Below are 25,129 nucleotides of genomic sequence, written 5' to 3' on the forward strand. Positions count from 1 at the left end.
ACATGTTGTGCTTTATTAAGAATTTCCTGAAGCACGTGAATGAGAATAGGGCAGCTGAAGGTGAACCTGAATGGAATCACGAAGAGAAAGAAGTGAGGATAGAATTCTTTATCAAAGGAGAACTGCTGCAGTTTTATGAGTTTCTGTGGTTTTATGGAGTTCCCATGGATTTTATGAAGTCCAGATCCTTAATCCCAATACTTAATGAAAAGGTATCCTTCTCTTACATATTTTCAAAGTTTATTATTATTATTATTATTATTATTATTTTGCAATTAAGTGACTTCAGTGTGATGGATCTCCTTTTTCAGGCTTCCTCCTCAGAAACTCTCATGGGCTCTGATGGAGAGACTATCATAAGCTCGGATGGAATTAATTCAAAGGGTTTGGAGGAATTAATTCTGCCTATGTTTGCTTGCTGGAGAAAGTGTGTAAAGAACGCCCTGCATTGATCGATAGCCAAAGACATTGGCGTGATCCTGACATGGCAAAAAAGAGTTTCACTATGTTGGGTGAACTCTTGTACATGTTAGAGCCAAAAAAGATTAAGGATATCAGTAAAGGGTTCTTCGAGCGGCTTGAGGCTAAGTTGAGACAAGTTAAGGCGTCCAGATTTGACATTGATTGGCTTCTGCCTCACTACAGAAAGGTTATGGATATGGAGAAGCATGTGGAGAGAGCAAGGCAGTTGCAGAGGATGAGAAAAGATATCGAATCTTTGGAGGAGGAGAGAAAGAGGCAATGCTATGCACTGGAAATTACTGATTTGAAGCTGGAGAGAGCAAGGATGAATTTGAATGACTTCAAAGATATAGACATGGAGGCCGAGGTAGGTTATGGGATGCCATAGCCTTACCACACATTGTAGTTTTATAATTCAACTATCCGTCATTTTGGTTTAATTGCTGGGGGAATACCCTATTTTCATCAAGTTCTTGTGGTGGCGGTGGTTTACTCTTGGTATTACTATAGAAGGTATTCTGCTGCAGATTTAGGCAATCGTTTCTTCCATGTATGTGTGTATGTGTTCCTTTCATAATATGTATTTGATTTGTTCATTAACCAGAAGTGGCTCTAATAATTAATACAGCTATGGGTTTACTCGTTGGATATTTGGTCTGTGAGTTGATGGAATGCCATTTGTTTTTATTTGTCTATTTCCGGTATATCATATATGTTCATATAATGTTTATGTTTTTGTGTTATAGGGTTGCTGTAAGTGTATATTCAGGTTTGAGTTTATGTGCATACTTTTTATACAATCAAATAGCAGAAAGACCAAGAGATCTTGAATATCAGGGAATTCGCAATAACGTTTTGTCGTTTGTTAAATTTGGTTATCCAACTGTTACTTTTGCCTGTTTCTGTTCTGAAAAAATCATGGTACTTTTTTAGTTCGGTTCAGAGAGAACTATTATATTGTTGCTTATTCTTAGTTATGAGACAGGGGACAAAGCTTTAGTCGAGCTTCTCACAAGACATAAGGGGCCTGTAAGTCTTTTCTCTTAATTATTTCTGTGCTAGGATATCTGATGATTCTGTGGCATGCCTTAATCTCCTAAAACGTTTTTTTTTTGTTGTTCTTATTTTAGGTTCGTGGTCTTGCATTCATTGCAATTGCACCAAATTTACTTGCATCTGGGGCTGACAAAGGTAAACTTTGCATAATTTTTACAATATGCATCGCAACCATGAGAAATATGTGGGATCTACAAAGCATTAAAATGAGCAAAGTGGACACAGCTGTGAAAGGTGAGTCTTTTTTTCCTCAGTTTGGTATTGGATGGAATCAAGTTGAAAGAACAAAAGTTTAAATCAGGAATCTGTGATTTAGTTTGGTGAGCCAATTGTTTTTTGAAGTGACCGATTAAATGGTATGCTGTATTTTCTAATTATGTCCCCCAACAGTATTGTTGGTGAATGTTTATGCCAAGATTGCTGAACAACTAAGATTGAATTCAAGTCATGCTTGGCCACCATTATTAGCTGGTGTGCGGCCTTTAATTTCATAATTTGACGCATGAAGGATGGCTCTTGGTGATTTCTTTGTAAATGGAACTCAAGGGTGTGTTGGTGTGTGACGAGTGAACTTATAGTGGTTAACTTTTTCCCCGCAGGATTGAAGTAGATATGGTGTGGGGGCGAGCGACTTTTGGTGCTGGTAATTCATACTCGATAACAATTGCAGTTTAACAATTCTTTTTTGGTTGGGAGTATCATTTTTCTCATTATTTCTTTCTTTTCCCACACATCCTTTATTTTTCCTGCGTACTTGGTGGTTGAATTCGGATTTAGAACTTGTGTGCACGATAGGAAAATCGAAACATGAAATAATCAAGATCATGTGTTTTTTTCCCTTTTTTGTTCGATAGCTTAGGCTTAGGGTGGGACAAGGTAGTGAGTCTGACTACATTGTGAGCCTGCAGGATGGTTGGATATTGGGTTTAGTGCTTCATATTGACTAATGAGCTTTGAATGTCATACATATTAATACATGTAGACTAGATTTGTTGCCCGCGATTTGCTGCGGGTTTGTTTATGGAAAAAGAAGTTGTGAAATGGAAGTTGTTTAATCTATTGTATAACTTTATTTATTACATTTAAGATATGGAAGAAAACTTGAGATACAAACTTTCATATGTTGCAAAGTCCTGCCTCTGCAATCTTGATCACAGTTGCATTCTAGTGCTCAACATCATTTGACAACTTCTACTCTATAATATTTGCATAAATAGAGAAATATAAGCATGCGTGTTGATATTGCAATGGAATTTTGAAAATAAGTTAACAAAAATGAGAAACTTGATGAAGGATATGGCTGGTCATGTTGCTCACCATAACCTTAGATTGGCATCCCTATGTCAGTTCTCTTTTAATAGAATTTACTCACCTGCATTGACCGAAATAACCTTAGATTGGCATCCCTATGTAAGCATTCACCTGCCAAACCTCAAATAATCATACACATGTAGAGTATATTCTCCAACGGCCAAACAATAAAATGTAATGCTTTACTTGCTCAATTATGCTTTCTTGAATGAATATACTCTCAATCAAATTATAAAAGAGTTAGAATCGTAACATGACCTTGCAAGAGTGTAGGCAATTCCATAATAGCTTTAAAACTGCATACTGAATAGTGAAATTCAAAAGAGAACTTCAAAGCTCGACCTTTAACTATGATCCCTACAATTTTCTAGTATATACAATAAAATTAATAGTGAATGACTATCATTTGCAGGTGTAAACTGTGTATACATTTCAATAGAGATGAGGTCCGTGTTACAGAAGTGCCTCTAAGAGCCACAAAAGAGACCTGCCCAGTACGACCCTTCTCCTGCTCACTCTCTGAGTCTCTCGAGAAAATAAAACCTTATTTCTTCCTCTCACTCTGCTTTTGTTCTTTGTTCTTTTTTTCAAATTTCGCCTCTGCACCTTGTGTCTTGAGTGCTGTAAAGTTTGTATGATTCGGTTTGCAGCATGCATAACCTTAAACAAAATCGTCAATGTTGAGAAAAGCGTCATGACACTGCCGGGTTGATATTTCTGCCACAAGTGCAGGTAAGACTTTCGTCCCCTTTTGTAATGTCAAAGATCCAATTTTTCAGCTTAAAGTTTTGATCTTTAAGGTGTGTGGGTTTATGTGGTTCTGTATATTGAATTGTGATGTGTATTTCTTAGGTTTTTTGTTTCAATCAATTTCATTTTTTTTAAATTTCTGAAATCTAGGGTATTAAACGCGTGATTGACTTGCAGAGGATCCTTGTTCTTTGTGCTCGGTATTTGAATACGAAAGTTATTTGAATGATATTATTCTTCTTTCAGTTTTGCCCGTAGGAACTGAATTTTGATTAGGGAATCTCACCTGCAATAGGAACTCTCAAGGGCCTCCAGTACATGTAACTATGTAAACCTTCTTTCCCATAATTTTGAGTGTTCGATTTTTTTAGCTTATTGAGGTTTTAGCTATTTACAGATCGAAGTTTCATTTTTTCTATTTATTATAGGTAGGGGTTATCTCCAATCCCAACAGTGGATTGTATAAGGTCCAAAAGTAGCTGTTAGCGTTTGATTCGGCTTCTTTACTAATACTTTTTGAATTTTGTTCTCTGCTGTTTGGTTGATAAGAAAGTAAATTGATATTTGACACAATGATCTATTAGTTTGAAGTCAGTGTTTAATTGAGAAACTAGATATCTATGCAACTCTGCTATACAGAAAATTCTCATTGCACTGTTTCTTTAAAGTGTGACTGTTTTTAAAATAGTTCGTATTTCTAGAGACAATGACCTATTAGTTCCATGAATACCATGATCTGTGTTATGATGAAAATCTGAAGGTTTAAAATGTCATGTTATGAGAATTTAGATCTCGAGCTGCAGGGGTTCACAATCTCTCAGAAAGGGTACGTAGTTTTGACATCATTTTTTCTAAGTACAGTTTTATTCTGTTTCCTAAGATGATTGGATTGCCTGTGCAGAGACGTCGTGATAGGATCAACGAGAAGATGAGGTCTTTACAAGAACTGATACCTTGTTGCAATAAGGTTGGCATTTGTTTTTTTAGTTCTATTGATAGATGTGAAATAAAGGTTTCTTTATGATCAGATTTTGACAGTGGTTCTTTTCTTTCTTTATATCAGCCAGACAAAGCGTCAATGCTGGATGAAGCAATTGAGTACTTGACATCACTTCAGTTTCAAGTACAGGTATGATCTGTTTTATTTTCAAGTACCATGTCTATATTCTGGGAATTGGTGTTTATACCTCCCTTTTCACATGAACAATTTTTGGTTGAGTGAAACTGTGAGTGCAGATTAATGGAGCCACCGTATTTTGTTATTCGAGCAGTGCGCGCATGTTATATGAAGCTCATGCATTATTCACAACAAATTCGGTTTGTAACCAATTTCTGCAGATGATGTCCATGGGATGAGGAATGGTCCCTATGATGTTTCCTGGTGTTCAACCACATATGCCAATGGGGATGGGAATGGGCATGTGCATGGAATGGAAATGGGAATGACTCGACCTATAATGCCATATGGTAATGTGTTAGCTGGTTCCACCATGCCAACAGCCGCTACAGTGGCTGAGTTGAGACCGAGGTTTCCTGTGCCAGCATATCAATTGCAGAATATGCTTCCCAATGGCCCTAACAGAGTCCAAGCAACTAATCCATCTGAACATATGTCAAACTCACTTGTGACACAAACTCAGAACCAATCTTGAGGACCAAATTTCACAGATCCTTATCAGCAGTACTTCACTCCCCAGCAGATGCAGATGCAACTACAGCAGGTACGGGTATTTCAGAACATTACCTACAACAATAAGTTATAAAGTAATCTTATTATTCCATTGGTGTCTTTGATTCAATTTTTGTCATTAAATTCTACATAATTTCTTATGTAGAAGAAATAATTTTTAAAGAAGATCTAATGTCAGGCTGATAGTTTAAAATCCTTTCAGTTAAGATATGCTGAAGCAAAGATTGTTCTAATCCTTATTCTCCATCATAAGAGATGAACTAATAAGATGTTCTGTTGTATCTAATAAGAACCTTACCTTGATGTTTTCTTGTATTTATCAGTCCCTTTCCTCTTTACAAAATCAAGCTCTGGCTCAGCCAAGTTATAGCAAGCCAAGTTCCAGCATGGGACCGGAAAATCAAGAGAGTCATCAATGAGGTATATCACTCTCTAAGAAATTATCTGTTCAATCTACTGGGTGGTTTTTATAAGATATTACCACGCAAGGGTTGGATATTATTGGACTTCTCTTATGCACTTCCGCTTTTACACATTTATAGAGGGTAATGTATCATCAGAAACTTTTGAGACTTGAGATCTGGCAGGATTCATACCACCGTTTGTAGACATTTTCATACTTGAGATCGGTTAGGTCTTCTCAGTTTCCAATCTTTTAGCTAGCTTGTACTATTCTGTTGTTCTTGAACAGGCATGTCTCTCTAATGCCATGAGGGGTTTTTCTTTTCAATAAATTATACTTGTTCTGACAAGATTGCCAAGACACAAAAAATAAAATAAAAATATGCCTAAAAAACAAATTTCCTAGCTCAGGAATTGTCAGCTCCTTTTCCTGTTGGAAGTTGAATGGGATTCTAGGAAAATGTATATAAATTCAGATAGAGGATAGCACTAAAGATTTTTCACTCATTCTGGAGATACCTAAATCCCAAAAAGGAAATGCAAACAACGAAGCTAGAATACTGTGTCAACTGCCCCAAGGATAGTAGTGCATTATGTATTTGATGGTGTTTCAGAGATGTTGTGAAGTCTGATACTGATGGTGAATTTTTTTTGCATTGCAGGTTTAAATTTTGGCAGGTCGATCACAGAAGGCATTTGCCTGCGAAGTTTTGTAGTCTTCAAGCTCTGAGAGTAGCTTTTTCTTGTCTTGGTCATGCCATGTAACAAAGATAACCTGGAACAATTAGAAGTTTAGAAACCCATAGCAACAAATATACTTAGTGTTGCTCTTCATATATTTTAGAAGTTTCATATATACATAGATTTAGTGATTTCATATATCATAGAAATGTCTGTTCTAAAAGCATGCAATCTTTAGGTTGAACGTTTCTGCAAGTTGTAGATGGAATCTTATCGGAGACATCACACCAGAGCCATTTTGACCCCTGAACTCTCTTATATTCTCCATCAAATCAACCCCTTTGGTAAGTAAACGTTCTTTAGTTCAGGTCCAACGTCTTGCTTCTTTGTATTTCGTTTGGAGATATATATATATATATATATATACACGGATTTGCCGATTCCGGCAACGGTAGGCCGCAACGGGACGGCGCACCGGCACAACTGCACTACCCACCTCCTGACGATTCCGTCTATGCCGGCCGGAGCTCCATCGGCGACCCACAGTGGCCGAAATCTATAAATTTCAATTTTCTGAGCAAAATCAGGTGATTTCGCGACTCCGGCCGTCGTGTGTCACCGATAGAGCTCCGACTGACATAGACGGGATTGCCGGGAGATGGGTACTGCGCCTGTGGTGGTGCGCCGCGCCGTTGCGGCCTGCCGTCGCAGGAAATCTTTGAGTCCGTACCGTAGGTAAGGTACGGACCTCCGCACATGAAACGGCTTGTATATATATATATATATATATATATAATCCTTGGCTGTGGAGGTTCCCACCAATAGTTTTGGGTTTTTATGCAGATTTCCATTTTTCCACCACTTTTCGATCGAGTTTCCTCATTTTCACTGTCTAGTATCTCGATAATAGTGTAGATCATCTATGAAAAATTTCAGCCAATTTGGTAATCGTTAAAGCCCTCAAAATTGCGTTTTTTCTGTTAAAAACATGAACGATTCATGTTTGACAGTTTTCAGTTAGTCAATTTTTCAATTTTGAGTGCCTTAATGATCATCAAATTGGCTGTAAATTTTGCAAAGATGATCTACACAATATTATCTAGATACTAGACTGTGGAGATTAGGAAATTCGATAGGAAGTGGTGAAAAAATAGATTTCCGCACCAAAATCATTGGTGCGGACCTCCTTACCTGAGAAAAAATATATATATATATATATATATGGTTTCTCATTTGCGGAGGTCCGTTTCATTTAAAATCTGTGAATATTCAACATCAGCTGTTGGATCTAGGCATCTGATACTTAAGAGCTAGGATTAGACTTAACATAGTGTGGTCTTTTTAAAGTGATACGGGCGGGTTATCTTACCCATGCCCGCGTCGAAATAAAACCCGTCAATGATTATAGAGACTGCCCAATATTAGATTCCCAGATCCAATGACTGACGTTGAATATCCGCATATTTTAAATAGAACGGACCTTTGCAAATGGTAAACCCTGTATGTATATATATATATATATATATATATATATATATGATCAAGAGCGGACGTCACCGATTCCGACAACGTGCAACGACGGCGCATATGGTGTTGGCCGTGCTCCCCTCTCTCCCGGCACTCTTGTCTGTGCCGGCTAGAGCTCCATCGGCACAAACTAGAAGTGTTGGGAGAGGGGAGCACGGCCGGCACCATGATGCTTGTTTAGTGGAAGCTTATTGAACTACTAATGTACAATTTGCACATACTCACTCATTGTATCTTTGATATAGTTGTTTGCCAAAGAAAATACAATTCTTTATTTTCCTCAAAAGAAAAAAAGGACTGATTTGGCTCAATGGGAGATCTTCCTTCACTTCATGGTTAACGTTATTTTTAGCCTCAATTCTGCATCGCTATTTTGACAGGTCTGCGGATGACCAGGATACATGGGACCTTGTCAACGGTTATGTTTGAAGATGATGGGACTGCAAGGACAAACCTGATAACACATCTTGGTTTTACCGTATCTGAGGAAACGAAAGAAATTGTTCAAGATGATCTATAAGCGGAAGTTAATGCACCTGGGATTGTGGATTCAACAACTCATAAAGCTGGTTTGGATGCTGAGAAGGAAACTACAATTTTTCTATTTGACAATGGAGAAGATTTTTTTGAGAATCTTCCTAGTCCTGAAGACGACAGTTCTCATTCAACCTCTGATGCCAAATTCATTGCGGGGTATATACAGTTCCTATTACAGACCAAGTTCAAGAAGAACCCGATGAACTGAAAGAGGGCGCCGATCCATCATTTGAACCATTCATGCATGCTTTTAGCAAATAAAGGGGTGCTGTTGCAAAGTGCACTTCACCAAATAAGATGGCTTATGTGTTAGTTAGTGCCTATGAAGCACGGACACACGGACAAGGGTCCGTATTGCGTGTCCGACACGGACACGGACACGCTCGGACACGCGAACTCAATTTGGACACGATCCGGACACGCAAGTGTCGGAATCGGACACGCGAGTATTCAAATTGGACACGCGGACACGCACCAACTCATAATAAAAGTGAAAGTGCTTATGGTGAGAATCGAACCTTGGTCATCCAAGGCACCCAACAACTCCTCAACCATTCCAACAGATTCAGTTTTTGTTATATTTATGCACACTTTAATATATATAAGGAGATAAACTCATGATAAAAATAAAAAAGCTTGTGGTGGGATTCGAACCTTGGTCATCCAAATGATCCAACAAATCCTCAACTATTCCAACAGATTCAGTTTTTGTTATATTTATGCACACTTTAATATATATACATCTAAATACTTTCAAATTTTTAAATTAATTTTTTAATAAATATATATATATATATATATATTAAAATAATTTTAATTGACGTGTCCACCACGTGTTCGTGTCCAAAAAAATTTCTATATGCCGTATCTACGTATCGAATCGTGTCCAATACGGACACTCGTGTCCGTGCTACATAGGTTAGTGCTCATGCTGGTGGTCCTACGTTGTCGGAGAGCACTTGGATCAATACCTTAAGTTCAGCCATTCAACTTAGGGATTCGGCTACTGTGCAGCACTGTACCGTATGCCGTGTGTACTATTCACATATACTTTTACTTTAGGTACTATTTAGGTAATAAAAAAAATTGACGGAGCATGGTGGGCCTTGATTTATGAGTTTGTTTATTTACGTACTACAAATATATAAATTCATTCTACACTCGAAGGTAAACAATTATTTTTTATCATTATAGCAATTGCAATAGCCTCTAGACTTGAATTATTAGCGTTTGCTAAAATCTCTCATAAAGAACTTTAAGAAGAAAAAGAACAATATAAAAAGTTAATAAAATATAGGAATAACCTTCCCATAATTACAAAAAATTATTGGGATATTATATATTGATTTCAACGTAGAATCTACGAAACTGAAAAAAATATTAAAGCTCTTCAAGAAGTCTTCGAAGAAAATCAAAAACCCCTTGATTTTTTGAGCATCGGTTAGATCCGCCCTAGCTGGTATCAGAGCATGCTTAGCTCAAAAGCAGGTAGACTAAAATCCTTATGCCACAAAGTTGGCTTCTCTCAACTAACAAGAGAGAATCCAAACTAAAAAATTATCACGCCTTTTGTATTACAAAATATTCTGATAGGTGGCAAAAGTGTTTTCATTCAAGATATATCCAAGAGGATCAATACTCGATAGAGTACGCATGTAGAATACTGAATATACTCTACGATGAATTCTCTCATCTTCAACGCGAGATAGGAGTTGAAGAACTTGACCCAACCCGGCAAAGTTTGATAGAATTCCTAAACCATTTATCCAGCAACAAGGCTGCAGAAAAGCTGCGTGTACAACTTGAGAGATTTCATCTCAAGATCAATCAACTTGAAGAAGTAATCACAAGGATTGGAAGGCTTGAAGTAAAGCTTGTATACCTCAAAGAAAAGCAATATCTGCTAGACATAGAAACGAAGTTAGTTCGAACAGAAACCCTTGCTAATAACATTCAAGAGCAAGCAGTCGAACTAAGAAAAACCCAAGAAATTCTGAAAGAGCATTTAGAAGCCCTTATCGTCCGAATAGAATGAACCAAATGGTTGAGGTAAAAGCTAAGGAAATAGACAAAGAAGCAAAAAGCTTATATTTTTCCTACTTCAGAAGCCTTTGCTGAAAATCTGAAAGCAATAATTTATCAACAAAATTATAATATTACATATCTTTAAGAAATAGGAATGGAGCTGGAAGAACAATTCAGAGAGTTGAATCTTAAACTCTTCCCATTTGCAAAAAAACATAGAAAAGACGAAAGCTGAAGCTGGAACAGAGATAATCGATGAAGAACAACTAGCTCAAAATGTAGCTAGCAAGGTGATCTTACCTTCCTACCCAGGAGAAGAAAGCAACCTTAAGTTTAGTGAACCTAAGCTTCTTACCTGGAAATCCTCTAGTTTCACTGAGAGAAGGAACATGAAGATGTGAGCAGAGTATTCAGCAAAATGAGCACAATTCCTGTACAACTCATCAATGCTCAAGAATTTGAGTACAATGAGATAGAGTCAAGTGTACGGGAGGCCACAGTTCCTAAATTCAGACTCAATGAAATTTATAAGAGAGGATCTTTCCTTCTTGATTCTCACAGGTTCAAGATTCTTGAACTAACCATTCCGGCAACAGGCGAAGAAACAGACATAAGATTGATAACTCACAAAGAAGTAAGTGAAGCAATTCGAATAAGTTATTCATACGTGCACATTGGAGCGGTTCATGTTGGAATAAAACTTCTAGCCAGAGATGGAATAGATTGGTCTGTCTTATGTCTCCTACAAGATGACAGGATAACAGACTTCAAGAAAAGCCTGTTAGGAACGATAGAAGCCTCTCTATGTAATCAAGTTGCCTACTTCAATGTTTTTCCAAACTTGACTACGCACCTTAGAGATGCACCACACTGTCTCAGGTTGAAAATCAAGACAGAAGGGATTTCTATGAAAAGAGGAATGATGGAGTTTGCCATAGATTACCGAATCTATTATAAGCCCATGAGCTCGAATGTTGCCCCAAACACTAAATTCCTTAACAGTCCCGGAATCACTATATCCATCCTCACCAATCCAAGAAATCATACTGAGCAGGAACATATTACAAAATGGAACGAGGTAACATTTCCACTAGAATGGAATCTGACTCCTACAGTCAAGCAAATTGAGAATACCAAAGCATCAATCTATGAAGACATGGGAGGAAAGATAAGCCTGCAATTCCATAGACATTCGTTTGCCATTTATGAAGAAGGAAGCACTTCGGGAACAAAGTCATCTACATGCTTTGAAGAATCATTCGAGGAAGAAGATACAAAGAGACCAATGAGGATGCTTAAGGCTGAAAAACTCAAAAATCTATATGCAAAGGCATAAAAATGTGAGTCAACATAAGAATTAGAAGAAATCATACAAAAGACCTCACAGGTCGAGATAAGAAGAAAACCAAGAAAGAAGATTCTTCCATATCAAGAGGCTAAAGCAGAATCTGATGAATCCTCTAACATGGATACAAAAAATATGAATACTGCAAATCCCCCTCAAGGAAGTACAATGGTTTAGAATATCACAAACTACCCTACTAAGATCATTAGAGAAAATAAAATTAAACTTCCTAAAGGATTAGCCCCTACAGGAAAACCTAGAGAAATGAGTTCTCAAAAGTTCATTCCTACTGAACCAAAGTGCGGACAGTCGGTATCCGAAAGAGGAGTATATCTTGATCTAGACCAGGTTGGAGACAAAAGAAAGGTCATAGACAATTGGGTGGCTAGCTTGAGATTAACCCAAGCCTTGGTAATATAAATACTCTGAAACTCATGCCTATTACGAGTCAACACTGACCGGAATTATCCAGAAGTGGTATCAATCCTTCAAGAGAAGCACCCAATGGTCTGATTGGGCGACCAAGTTGGCTCAAACCAACAATCCACTAGATTTTGCATGTCTGATATATGCACAATTTTGCGGAGATATAATGGGACATAGTGAGCATGCAAAGGAAATGGCCAAGGCAAACATTCAAAAATTTAGTATCTACAACATGAGATACTTTGAGGAGTACACCAATGAGTTCCATAATTACTATTGCATCATCGGAGACATAAATAATGAAGATCTGGTAAGAACCTATTATAGGAAACTACCAGAACCCTAGAACGATGCAGTATCACAGTCTATAGAATAAAATCCCTAAACATTGTTTACAGTCGGAGGGATTGTAGAGAGAGTCAGGGATCTCCTGAGAAGGTAATGCGTAGAGAACAGGAAATCCAAAACTGCGAAGAACAACTTAGAGGAGTTGAAAACATGTGTCCCAAGATATTGGAGACTCCTACGTAGTGGGGATGTCACACGGAAAGAAAATACAAAAAGAAGTTCTCTAGCAAAAAAGATGGAAATAAATATTTTTCCACAAAAAAGAAGTACAATTTCCGAAGAAGCTTCAAAAGAAGATCTGAAGATGGAAAGGGAAAATTTGATTCTAGAAAAAAAAAATTTCAAGAAGAAGAAAACCAATCCTGGTTCTACAAGAGATGTTAAGAAATGCCGATGTTGGTTGTACAAAGCAGAAAGACAATATGCAAATGAGTGTCCAAAAAAGGATAAAAGAATATCAAGAGCTCTAATTGAAGAATATGAAGAAGCGATTGAGTATGCAAATTTGAAAGGATTCGAAATAGTATATTCTGATGAAGATAATGATTCTATCTATTCTCTTGAGTACCTGTCAGAAGATGAGTTCGAATAAGCATCTTCAGAAAGTACAGAAGAAGAAGATAACAGTGAAAGATATCGTCCTATCTTTGTGTTGAAGTTTCTCAATTGGAAATAAGATACCCCTGATATTATCAGTGGTTTCTAATACAATCTAGGAAAATTCACTTGTGATTTTTGTAAGCTCGCAGAAAATAAATTGATTCCAATGTATTGTGAAAGTACAGGAGAAACTTATCATCAAGAATGTTTTGTAGCAGAATTGAGGAGAAGAACAGGAGAAAAAGAAGCTCACATTCTTATAGAACAAGAATATGCAGAGTTCTATGATTCAATAGAACAAAAGGAAGAATTAAAAAAGGCAAAGCTCGAAGATGACCTGAAAAAGGGTAAAGCTAGTAACTTCATTAAGTCAGAAGAGAGAATTAACAGAGTCTGTTAATACGAGCAAAGGAATAGAAGATCATTCTAGCAAAAAGCATCATCTCACCAGAGAACCTATCATTGAAAGGATTAACCATTTCATGGAGTTGCTAACCGAAGGAAAAAAGGAAGAACATGTCAAGCAAGTTCAGACTAGTAGATTTAGCAACTACATTACCATATGACTAAAGTTTCCCTAAGACAAAAAATACCACATGCATGAATTCATCGACAGTGGCTCAGGATATACACTTGCCAAGAGATATGCCATCCTAGACGAATATTGGGAAAAAGCTCCAAGAGCAGTTACGAGAGTCGCTATGGGAGAACATGAGATCATCATGAACACTATGGCACGAAATGATAATATTTCCATAAGTGGAGGAAACTTTATATGAAAAATTATTTGGCAAAGTGAAAGCCAGGGAGCTGATGTGTTGATCGGAAATAATTTTCTTCTCCAGCAAATTTTGGTTCAAAATCCACAAATGATTGAGTTTGAGAAGAACCGTTAGTTCTTCTGGGAATCTCGCCTTGCAGAAGCAGTAAGTGTCACCGGAAAAGGATTTGCGGATCAATATCAGAAGTCGTCAGCGAAGAGTGGTGATTATAAGCCCATTTTGGAACCCATTTTGTTGCTAAAAGATCATTTAACAAATCACAATGAGATAGTGTCAAACATGGACTCAGAAGACTCTGAGCCAGGAGAAGCGTTCAGTTTTCTTGAAAATGAATCTGATTTAGATTCGCTAGAACTAGAATGCTCAGATGGAGAAGAGGAATACATCAAAGAGCATACCATGAAGGTATATGCTAATATAGTTGAGCAAACGATGGTGCCAACTGTTGCGAAAATCAAAAATTTGTTAAAACCAGTAATCAGTGAAGATCCTCAACTATACTGGGACAAGTATCCAGTATATTGTCAGCTTAAGATGCATGATGTCAACGCCATCTGCCATGTCAAAACCATCCCTCATTATAGGGAAGAAGATAGGAAAGAGATGGAAAGTCAGATTCAGGAACTACAATTAAACTATTCCACTGGGGATAAAGAGGTGTTGGCTCCGATCAAGAGCATCAAAGGAGCTAAAGCATTCCTAGGAAACAAATTTGTAGTTAGAACTGACAATAAAAGAGTAAAAAAATTTAAAAACTACAAATTAACTAATGCAGTAGATATAGGAAGAGTATTAAGATGGCAAATGTTTATATCCCAATATGAATATGATGAGGAAATGATTGCAGGTAACAAGAACTTCTTGCCAGACACTCTCACTAGAGAAATGGCAACATTCAGAAGAGAAGATGGAGATAAAGATGAAAGGCGAAATCCTAGGAGCAGGAAATCGGAACCACCTAGTCTTTGGAACATATACAAAAAAGGAGACAAGACTGTTGGACCTCTACATGATGGACCAGGTCACCAACTCATTGTGTCTTATGAAGCAGATGCATCGGCTCCGGCCAAGACTGAAGATAAGATTCAACCAGGAGGTTGGGATCAAGAGTCCGAGAAAAGTACTCGAGGATCTGATGAAGAAGAAAAACTCAGAAAATAATATTTGATGTGTCCAAAGGATACAACCTTAACTGATCAGTCTCAGGGTAAAAGACCGGCTAGCCAGTGTCAAACGGCAGACGGTAAAGGCTTATCAAGTCCGTTGAAGGCTGATGCTTTGCCAAAAAGCAGAATAGCCCCTTTTAGGGGGAAAATGGTTGAAGTCACTAGTAAGAAAAATATTTATGGCTATCATTTGAAGATATTCAAAGAACCAGTATTTAAAACGGAGAAGCTATTGACTTTCAAGCATAAGATTGTTAAGGATAATGTTCTACATGCTTTCTATGAGGAAGACGAAGAACATATGTTGAAATCAATGTCTTGACAGAGGAATTGTATGGAGTCCATGCAAAAGAAAAAGAAAATTTGAAGGAAGTAGGTGCAATGATCAAGTATGTGGAAGGTCCTAAAAGCACGCGAGTTCCTATTTCAGCCCTAAAGGAATTAGCCTGGTGGGAATTTCACTATAAAATTGGAGACGGTAAAATGCTTCCTTCAACCTTGGCAATAGTTTTTGGCCCATATTATGGGAGATATCTTGTTAATGTTTAAGTCAAACACCCTCAGAAGCAGAAGCTATGACTCATTGAGAATGGATTTGTGCACAATCTTTGGACTAAGTCAGACGAGGACCTAGAGGGTTTTCCAGAAATCATAACTAAGGCAGTAAAGAACATTCGTCCAGATGGATGCATCTTGAGACTGAAATTCATTTCTACCCCTCCGGAATGGGAAGTGGTGGATGGACGCAGAGGTTACATTTCTCCATATCATTATGTGAGAATTATTCAGGGTCCGATCAAGAGTTGCAAAGGTTAAGGGAAAAATGACAATCCCAACAATAGCATTCCGTGGATGAAAGCCATGGCCATAATGTGCATCAAAAACATGGTTCGAAGGGATTATGAGTCTAGTCTTTTAACCAGTGGAGAAAAAATCATAGTTACATGCTACAAACATCCTCCACCAGATGCCTGTGATTTCTTCTCTGCCATCATGAGAAATGAAATAGATGGAACTCCAGAGACAACTACATGGCTAAAAAAGGTAGATAAATAAAAAAGATACATGATTCCTTATCCTTTTCCCTATGACTCAAATCTAGATGAAAAAGAAGACATAGAGCAAGAAAGTGACCATGAAGGCCAAGATTCTTTGCCAGATTATGACTGTGCAGATGAAGAATATTACAATGTCATAAACATAATGGAAAAGTGAGCTGCCGACGCATCCAAACAAGCACGTGAGCTGCCGACGCATCCAAACAAGAAATGTGAAGCTGCCGACACATCCAAACAATAAAAACATATATTTCTGCTTTTGTGAAATAGCTTGCCGACGCATAAGGACAACCCACTTTTAAAAAGTAGAAGATTATTTGTCGTCCATTTTCAAAAGCAAGTTCGGTTTAAGGCCTAGAATATGAGCTCTATATAAGGAGGAGGAACTTCTTTGGGAAGGCAGAAGTGAGAGGAAGAAAAATCAGAAGACTGTAGCATAAGTTTCAGAAAAGAAGGGTGTCGTTCTACTAAGAGTTCTGAGATTAAAAGAGATCGATAGTTTGAGTGCGAGTGCTTAATAATTGTGTAAAATATCATTATGCTGTATAAATCTGGTGTGGAGTACATTTTCAAGTAAGTTTGTATTTTAATTATGAGTAGCTAAACAGCTGTAACTGTTTACATAAGAGGAAGACTCTGAGTTTTATATTTGTATTTATGTTGAATAAATAAGCTTTATCTGGTGTCCTAAAATCCGTCGCAAAAAATATTTAATTTTACTTAGATTTTTCTATCATTGCATATGAGTATTTAAATTTTTCATCGGTGTTTATTCTGCTTTATTAGAACTCAGTTGTTTGCTCTCTAGGACAGTAGTGATTCCGCCAAAAAGTAACCGTTTCGACAATGAAGTCGATTAGGTGAAAATAATTGGCATGTTGAAGGCTAGTTCCTAGGAAAACAAAGATAGGTTTATAATAAAGTAGTAATGATTTGTTACTATCTAGTTTTTACATTTTTTATCACTGTTTACTTTTACAGTACACGAATATTGTTCACTACTGTTCGGTATTCACTACTGTTCATAGTCACTATTCGTGTTGCATTGTATGCAGCACTGTATTTAGAATTTTCCTTCACCTTAGCCCCAGTTGCCAAGTTTATTTCATGTATTCAACATATTCTTTACCTCAAGAGCCATTTCTACTAAGTTTTTCTCGACGATCCGCCTTATGAATTTGCTTCCTTTCTCTAATTCAGATAAACGGTCTACTATATATGCCTTGTATAAACTAGCTTTCCAAAGTTCTACTCAGTAGGGGTGGACTTCGGTCCATTCGGTTCGGTTTTGGACATGAATTGGGAACTGAACTTAAAATGAACTTCGGTTCGGTTCGGTTCACGGTTTTTAAACATGTAAAACCGAAAACTGAACCAATCGGTTCGGTTCGGTTTTTTTTTTCTGAAAAAAAAAACTGAATTAAACTAAAATTGACATATTGAATGTTTTTGGGTTCCCTCCCCCCCCCCCCCCCCCCCCCCCTTTTTACTTATTTGACAAAATTATAAATATGAATATATAACTACAATGCAAAAAAAAAAATGAGGGCTTAAATTTAATATTGTAGACAACATATCACTCTCAATCATTTATTTACACATCTTAAAATTTTATAGATGCATATATATTCTTATATATATATATTTATTTATTTATATTTAAAAACATTTATTCTTATATTATATTGAGGCGAGTTTAATAATTACACATTCACTTATATATATATATATGTATGTTTATTTTAGCAAATTTATTTGAAACATACATATATGGCCCTACATATATATATATGATTATATATACATTTATAACACTACAAAAGGGAAAAACATAATTATATATGATATAAAACCTAAAATCACATTAATCAAATCAAATATTTGGTAAGATCAACGTAAAACGACATTGTTTTATGAATAGTTCAGTTTTTCAGTTCGGTTCGATTTCTTATGTGCCCAAACCGGAAACCAAACCAATTAATTCGGTTCGGTTCGATTTTCTAAATTTCGATTAAATTTGTGTTCGGTTCGGTTTTTTCAACTTCGGCTCGATTTTCGATTTTTCGGTTCGGAAGTGTCACCCCTAGTACTTAGGGGGAGGACCTCCGGTCGGATGAATGGAAGACCGACCTCTTGGGGGTCGCTTCCTCATCCAGCAAATGTTTCCCTTTTTATTCCTCCCATTCCAACTCTTAACCTTTTATCAGTCTGTCCTACTCTGGGACTTACTGTACTTGTCTATCAAATTATCAATGTTAGCGGTGATTAAAAAAACGTTGCATCAAGTGACCAACTTAGCCTTATGGTTCTCCCATCTTCACTCATCTAAAGACCCAAAGAAAGCTCAGAGACCTGATCAAGCTAAGCATACCCAACAGAAATTTTCCAGTTTGTATGGCCAGATGTGAGGGAAATAGGGAAAACGATAACTTGTCTAAAAGTTTTACCTCTAAAAGTAACAAAAAATCTAATGGAGTACATGAAGGATCAGGGGGAACTGTGGGACGCTGCCAAACTGGTACTAAACTGGAGTGGGAAAAATTATATGGATCAATCCTAGAATAAGGCACATGTAGTGATCTGTCACACTTTAACAAGGATTCAAGCGTTAAGAACAATAAGCAAGCAGACCTGTGAATTGCAACAACAAAAAATAAAAATTCAACAGGGTGAAATTGACACCGAAAAGATAGAAAACTAGGGGAGACATGCAAGTGAGAACTCAAAGGATAGAAACTCACCACTCTTTGGATTCCACCAAAGAGATAAGAGTTAATATGGAAGGAAGAAACTCTCCTCGTAACCAATTTGTTATTATTGGAAGAGAGAATGCCCTTCCATTTGGAACAAGGAACTTATAAAGAAATTCCTGGAACAACCTTCCATGCATAGGTTGACTGACTCTTAAAGACAATGCATGAATCTAGATTCTAGGTTCAGCCATGAACCTTATTAACTAGGGAAAACATGAACCTAGGAAAACATAAACATAATAAATGCATTCAATGCTTATTCAGATGAATTAGGCAGCTTATTCCTAACTAGGTTCGGTGTCAGAAATTCTAATAAAACCGTCACCAACAGATGGATTAATGAGAACCACTAACACAATAAACTATGGACCAATTCGACAAACCAAGACCTCAATGAATAGAAATTAAAAACATTATTCAGGTTGCATTTTATGAGCCCTGATTCTGTTTAAGTCTGAGTCTTACTCCAAAAAAATAAAAATAAAGTCGTCTTACAGTGACACCATATGCTGAGCAGCTCTTGGGTGATTCATCTCATTGCTCAGGGTGGAGTAATGGATAAACATGATATAAAATACAAAAAATACAACAATTTTCATTCAATAGCTAAAACTGACAACAAAGAGTAATCCTTATTCTAATAAGCTGGTTCGGGTTTAGTACCATAGGCGATAAAATATACACTAACATCATCATATATTGACCATCTTCCTGTCAATGGGTCATATGCAAACCCAGCCAACTCCCGGACCTGGACACCAACCAAAAAGTAAGTTTTAACAAATTCTGAGGCAGAGATTGCTAGGCAACAATAATTGTAGATGAAGAAAAGGTGTTCGGCTTACTGAAATAGAAGCACCTCCAGGATTAGAACTAGTTCTTCAAGAGTAAGAAAAACCTGACCATTGATGCGTACCTTTAGAAAGCTGTAAAAGATCAATGAGAATGATTTTTTACTTTTTAGATCCTTTAGTTTTTAAATTAATTTTAAACACATAATTATATAAAATAAAATATATAAAAGGTATTATTATGTTCAAAAATAGTGAAAACACTTTTAAAATGGATAAAATATTCAAGTTTTTTGAAATGAAAAAAAAAATGGCATATGTAATTTTTCATAGCCTACTCCTCAAATTCCTGTTTCCTTATCGCTCTAGTATTGGACACAAATTCAAAATTCATGCCGCATTTTTCCCCTTCATCCAATACAAAATATTCTCATAAAGTTCTCTAAATCGGCCAACCAGCCTACCCACTTAGGCGCCAACTAGAAAGATTGTGTCAACCAACTAGTAATCTAGTCGGTCCACTAATCGTCTAATCGGTCAACTAATCGGCCTCACGCCTAACTATGAGGACTAGGCCATAATCAGGGCAGTGCCCCACTTCTTAGCGCCTAGGCGGGGACTAGTTAGGGCTAAGCCGGGATCTTAAAACCTTGAGAAAGAGACATAATACATGTTACTGAAAACAAAATTTATGTTACTGAAAGGAGTGTGCTTTTAAAATGGGGAGTGGAATTTCAGTTCCTTTTAAAAAAAGAAGCAAGTAAATGCAAAGAACACACTTGGCGAGATTATAGAATAATAAAAACAAACACGTCAGAGTGAGGTGTGTAGGAAAAAGAGCATGTACTTGTCCCTGTTTTATGTATCTCTACTATTATAAAGCCAGGCCCTCAAAAATACCACCAAATTAAGAACGGACAGATGTGCCATTCTATTATCTTACCCTCACAATAGACAGAGGGACACGTATGTAAGAGCAAAAGTTTTATGCAGACTTATGTTCATATACCCTTCATATTAAAATAAAAATACATAAAACGATTTTCTTCTACAAATAAACATGAAACAATTTAACAAACTTCAACGTTCTTCTATTCACTGATAATGTGCATCATCCGGGTACACGGCTAGTTTAATATATTTGATGCCTTTTCTTTCTATTTTTAGCTGCTGAAGGAGGTGCTCCAGTGATAATGGAGACTAGAGGAGTTTAGCACTGCAGTTTACAATTTGATTTCTGCTCTCTTATCCTTTTACTGCAGATCTACAGCTCATTATCTTAATCCAGTTCACTACTTCCGTATTAGACTAATACAATACATCAGACAAGCTAGCATACACTTAAATGTCTCTTAAGACTCAAATCAATGCAAGAATGTATGCTATCTAGGTGCTAGATTATAATATATCTGTAAGAATACCTTCAAGCCAAAATAAGACAGGAAAATAATTACAGCTGAGAGAGAGAGAGACCCTTGACTTTCTACTGAACTTGTCCTACAGTATTCGAATAGCAACAACTCCAACACAGCCACCATATTGTCCATGAAGTACAAGGACAGGTGGTGGTGATTTGCCAGCACCTTCCTCCACTTCCTTCAGCTGGAAAAATCTTGTTAAGGTTAGCTGGTGGCGGTTGAAAAATGGACACTTGCTGCCAACGCCAACGCCAACACCTTGGTCAACCTGCAATTCGATCGAAGAACATAAGCAAAACAATCAAACAGATTCCAAATAAGACCAAAACAACAACCATCTATCAGAGGGTAACATTGATAATGTCAAAACCCGGAAAAAAAATCTTAGTTGTTCTTACTAATAAGAATTCTAAAGGACTGACTCAAAGTTCAAACACAATGTCTTCTCTAGTCGATTGAGATGGCAGAATAGTGATGTGCTTTTGTGAAATTATATAAAAATGAGCGTGATCAAATATCTACGAGATAGACCACCATCTATACTTGAGTCCTCAGGTCGAAACCAATCCATAAGTTCCTGAAGCTATCGACTCACAAAGACTTCAAACGCACATGCAGAGTGGTTTCCAATTTAATACATTTATTTCTTTACCTCTTTGTGTATAATCTCAAAAGAAGAAAGCGACTCCATACATAAATAAGAACACATACTGTAAAGAAAATGATGTTACCTGAAACACATTCCTCTCACCAACTATAGTTCCATTCACAAATTTGGTGCTGTCACGTGTGATATTTGACTGTAAAATGCCACCCGATCAATACCCGTACCACTCAGAGTTGTTGGAGGTCCATCTTCAGTGACTCCACCACTGGGCACCACTCTTTGGCCATTTGAACAGATATGGCTGCGTTCGTCATGTGTTGTTATATCTTCCATCACAAGTCCATAAATGAATATGATGTGACGGGTTGAAATTCTGGCAAAAGCAAGCATTCAGTTATGTAATCAAAGGGAAATAGATGTACTAAACAAGATCAGAATTGGACTCATATATTGTTCTCTCTTTTCTTTTTATAAGATATTGCTCTTCTCTTTAAAGAAAAGTACATCAAACCAATGTTATAAATAACAGCAGAAAAGTAAACAATTGATCAAGAATAACAATGGTACATCTATGTGTAATAAACTACATACACCATACACAGAAATTATCATAAGACGCACCTCTGTTAAATTACAATAACAATGGCACATATTTTTGTTTTCTCTTGAACAGGCTCCTTCATCTCATTTTGTACATCTATGACTCCCTTGGCTTTCATCTCTTTCCCTTCATTTTGTTCCACAAAGTTTTGCACCCCAAATTCCTTCCTTTTCATTTGACCTGCACCCTTTTGCCTTTTTGCTGGAGCTTGATCATAGCTTACATCTGACAGTTGGTTTCTCTTGTCACGCACATTCTTTTTGAAAGAATTCTCCCCCACTTCAGTCAATTTGGATTCTTGCTTGGACCTTAATAGTTGAAGCTCTTGTAGACGGGAAGCAAGCCTAACATAGTTGACACCTTTAATATGTTATCATGATATCATTCATGCATTCTGAGGACAACATTGAACAGACCAGCTGATAAAACAAGGATGCATTTGAAAAACAAAACAGTGTGCAGATCTCATGGTTCAGCAAGACAGGACATTTTAAATTTTAATTTATCTATATTTCTTGCATGGTCTATACAAGATATACATGCAGTAGTGATATTTCGACTGGCATTCATAGAGAAGACACATTCAATCCTTATATATACTCCAAACATTTTTACTCTTTCACTTGTCACTGATATATCATTAAGTATTCTTAAGCTGCGTGGCCAAGGAACCTTAAGAACCACAACCCCCAACAGCAAACATGCTGACAATATTTTATTGCTAAGCTGTTCCCTGTCTCATATAAAAGGAAATTACTAAGATCAAATGTATTAAAATAAAAATGAAGCAAGATCTTCACACAGATTTGTACATGACTTCAGTTTCTATACAACTACACTAATATCCATTTTTTCATTAATAGAAACAGCTTATGTAAAAAGAAAAACGCTAAGTACAAGGAATTCACAATCATGTATTCAAAGGAAAATTAAGTAACCAATAACAGGTTCAGTAAAATAACAGATGACAAATAGATGCAAAACAAATGGATGAAAGCATAGTAAAATGGAGAGTACCAAATCAGCAAACATTCCTCAAGACTTGAGCTTCTTCCGGCTTCGTGATGAGGATTTAGTGATTTTAGTCTTTTTGACATTCTCTTTCTCTTCGATCCAAATCAGACTCTCTTCATAATCAACCATGTCAAGCTCCCACCCCTCAATAAGATACAGGCCATGCTTTTCTTTTTCATCATGATCAATCTTCATAAGCACATTCCTCCCTTCGCCACTCCATTTGACGCCAACTGTGCCACATTCCATAGTATACCAAGTCCAGGGAAGTCGAAATGTGTTGTCAAGCAGTGGCTGCAGAGGCAAGTTGGACATATCCAGGTTAAAAAGCTTAGTCCAAGATTCACGCACGTCATAATCTTTCATCACCCAAAAATCAACAGAGACACAAGCATAATTGTACTCTGTGTAACTCGACACACAGAGGCACCCTCCAAGAACCCCAAGCTTGCCCCTATAGAAACGGCTACCATCATCATCTAAATTCAGCAGCTGCATTATCCGGAACTCCTCCTTCGCCAAATCAAAAGCAACCAGATCGTATTTGGAATATCCACAGAGCCAATGAAGTGCCCCATTCAAAAGAGTCCCCATAAAAACCGGTCCAGTTAGCATCTCATTAAGGACATCAAGGTTAACCAGTCTCCATTTGGGAGCTCCCAGTGATAAAATGTGTGCTACCTCTGTATAGATCTCCTCGTCGTCATCCTCCCTGCATATCAGAAGCTTGTAGGTGCCGGACGCTGACGAATAGCCAGCACCGAAAAACACCCGCCGACCGGAGCAATAATCAATGTCAGGCAGTGTTTTGAAGAATCGAGTCGATGGGTTCCAGACGTAGTACTTGTTTCCCAACGCTACAAACACCAAGCCATTAGAGGAGCCTATTAAGTTGCAGTGTACCTGTTGTTGCTTGAACGGTAGACGCAGCGTGGGGGAAGAGGACGAACCCAAGTCGAGGGATTGGAGATCATCATAGCCGTTGCAGGACACGAGGACTCTGTGAGCGATAGATTTCTGCTTGGAAGAAAATTCAAATTGACTTGCGGCGAATTTGGGGCAGTAGAGTATAAGGGAACGCCACCGTTGCGAAACGGAGGTGAATCGGATTAAGGATTTGACGGGAAGCCTGGTGAGAATGTTGTTCTCAATAATATCATGGGGTAACTCATTTGCCATTGATACTGTTGCAAAGAATCTATGCTGATTCGGTAACGAGAAAGATGGATCCAAATAATCTAATCTAGAAGGGAATCCAAATCGATTTCATATGTATATTATGAGAGAGAGTTCGATACCTGAACAGAGAAGTAGCCGCAACAACCCAGTTCTGCTGAATAAGAGCGAGACGCCCTGCCCTATCCTCGTGTGTATCCCTACTATACTATTTATACTCAATATTTTAACTGAAACAGATTGGGATGCAAATTAGTTTTATTCAATGATAAGGAGACCACATTACATAAGACATCGGATGAATAAGGGATTACACAATTTTTATTCTTAGGCGGTACTACCGAATAATTATGGAGAATAAATCTCTTATATCACTATGGCGATTCTATAATGTGACCTGGTGAACAAACAAATAAATTGATAGCCATAACAAACATATGAATGCATCTCTTTCTTACTCCACATGGTTCACATATCATAAAACGCTAAGCGTACATGTCTCATAGTCTCATACCATATTTTTTACCACAAAGGTGACTTAGAAGTGTTCATCGATACGATTGTGTCAATGTGTTGTATGTATAGTTTGGTGAAGTTTGGATA

General features: G+C 37.2%; 1 protein-coding gene and 2 pseudogenes across 1 annotated transcript; 1 reads left to right on the forward strand and 2 right to left on the reverse strand.

Moving 5' to 3' along the window:
* Positions 1–484: 484 nt before the first annotated feature.
* LOC126795702 (uncharacterized) lies at positions 485–5,688 on the forward strand (annotated as a pseudogene).
* Positions 5,689–20,975: 15,287 nt separating this feature from the next.
* Positions 20,976–22,502, reverse strand: LOC126793538 (protein TOC75-3, chloroplastic-like; annotated as a pseudogene).
* Positions 22,220–24,680, reverse strand: LOC126793532 (F-box protein CPR1-like). The gene is made up of 2 exons (XM_050520086.1): positions 23,354–24,680; positions 22,220–22,680 (listed from the first exon to the last, which is right to left on the reverse strand). The coding sequence occupies exon 1, from the start codon at positions 24,527–24,529 to the stop codon at positions 23,372–23,374; it is 1,158 nt and encodes a 385-aa protein (XP_050376043.1). The 5' UTR covers positions 24,530–24,680; the 3' UTR covers positions 22,220–22,680; positions 23,354–23,371.
* Positions 24,681–25,129: the final 449 nt, after the last annotated feature.

This window comes from Argentina anserina, chromosome 5 (genome assembly GCF_933775445.1).
Source record: "Argentina anserina chromosome 5, drPotAnse1.1, whole genome shotgun sequence".
Lineage (NCBI taxonomy): Eukaryota > Viridiplantae > Streptophyta > Magnoliopsida > Rosales > Rosaceae > Argentina > Argentina anserina.

Coding starts and splice junctions, on each gene's coding strand:
- LOC126793532 (XM_050520086.1), bottom strand. CDS start 24,529: ATGGCAAATGAGTTACCCCATGATATTATTGAGAACAACATTCTCACC.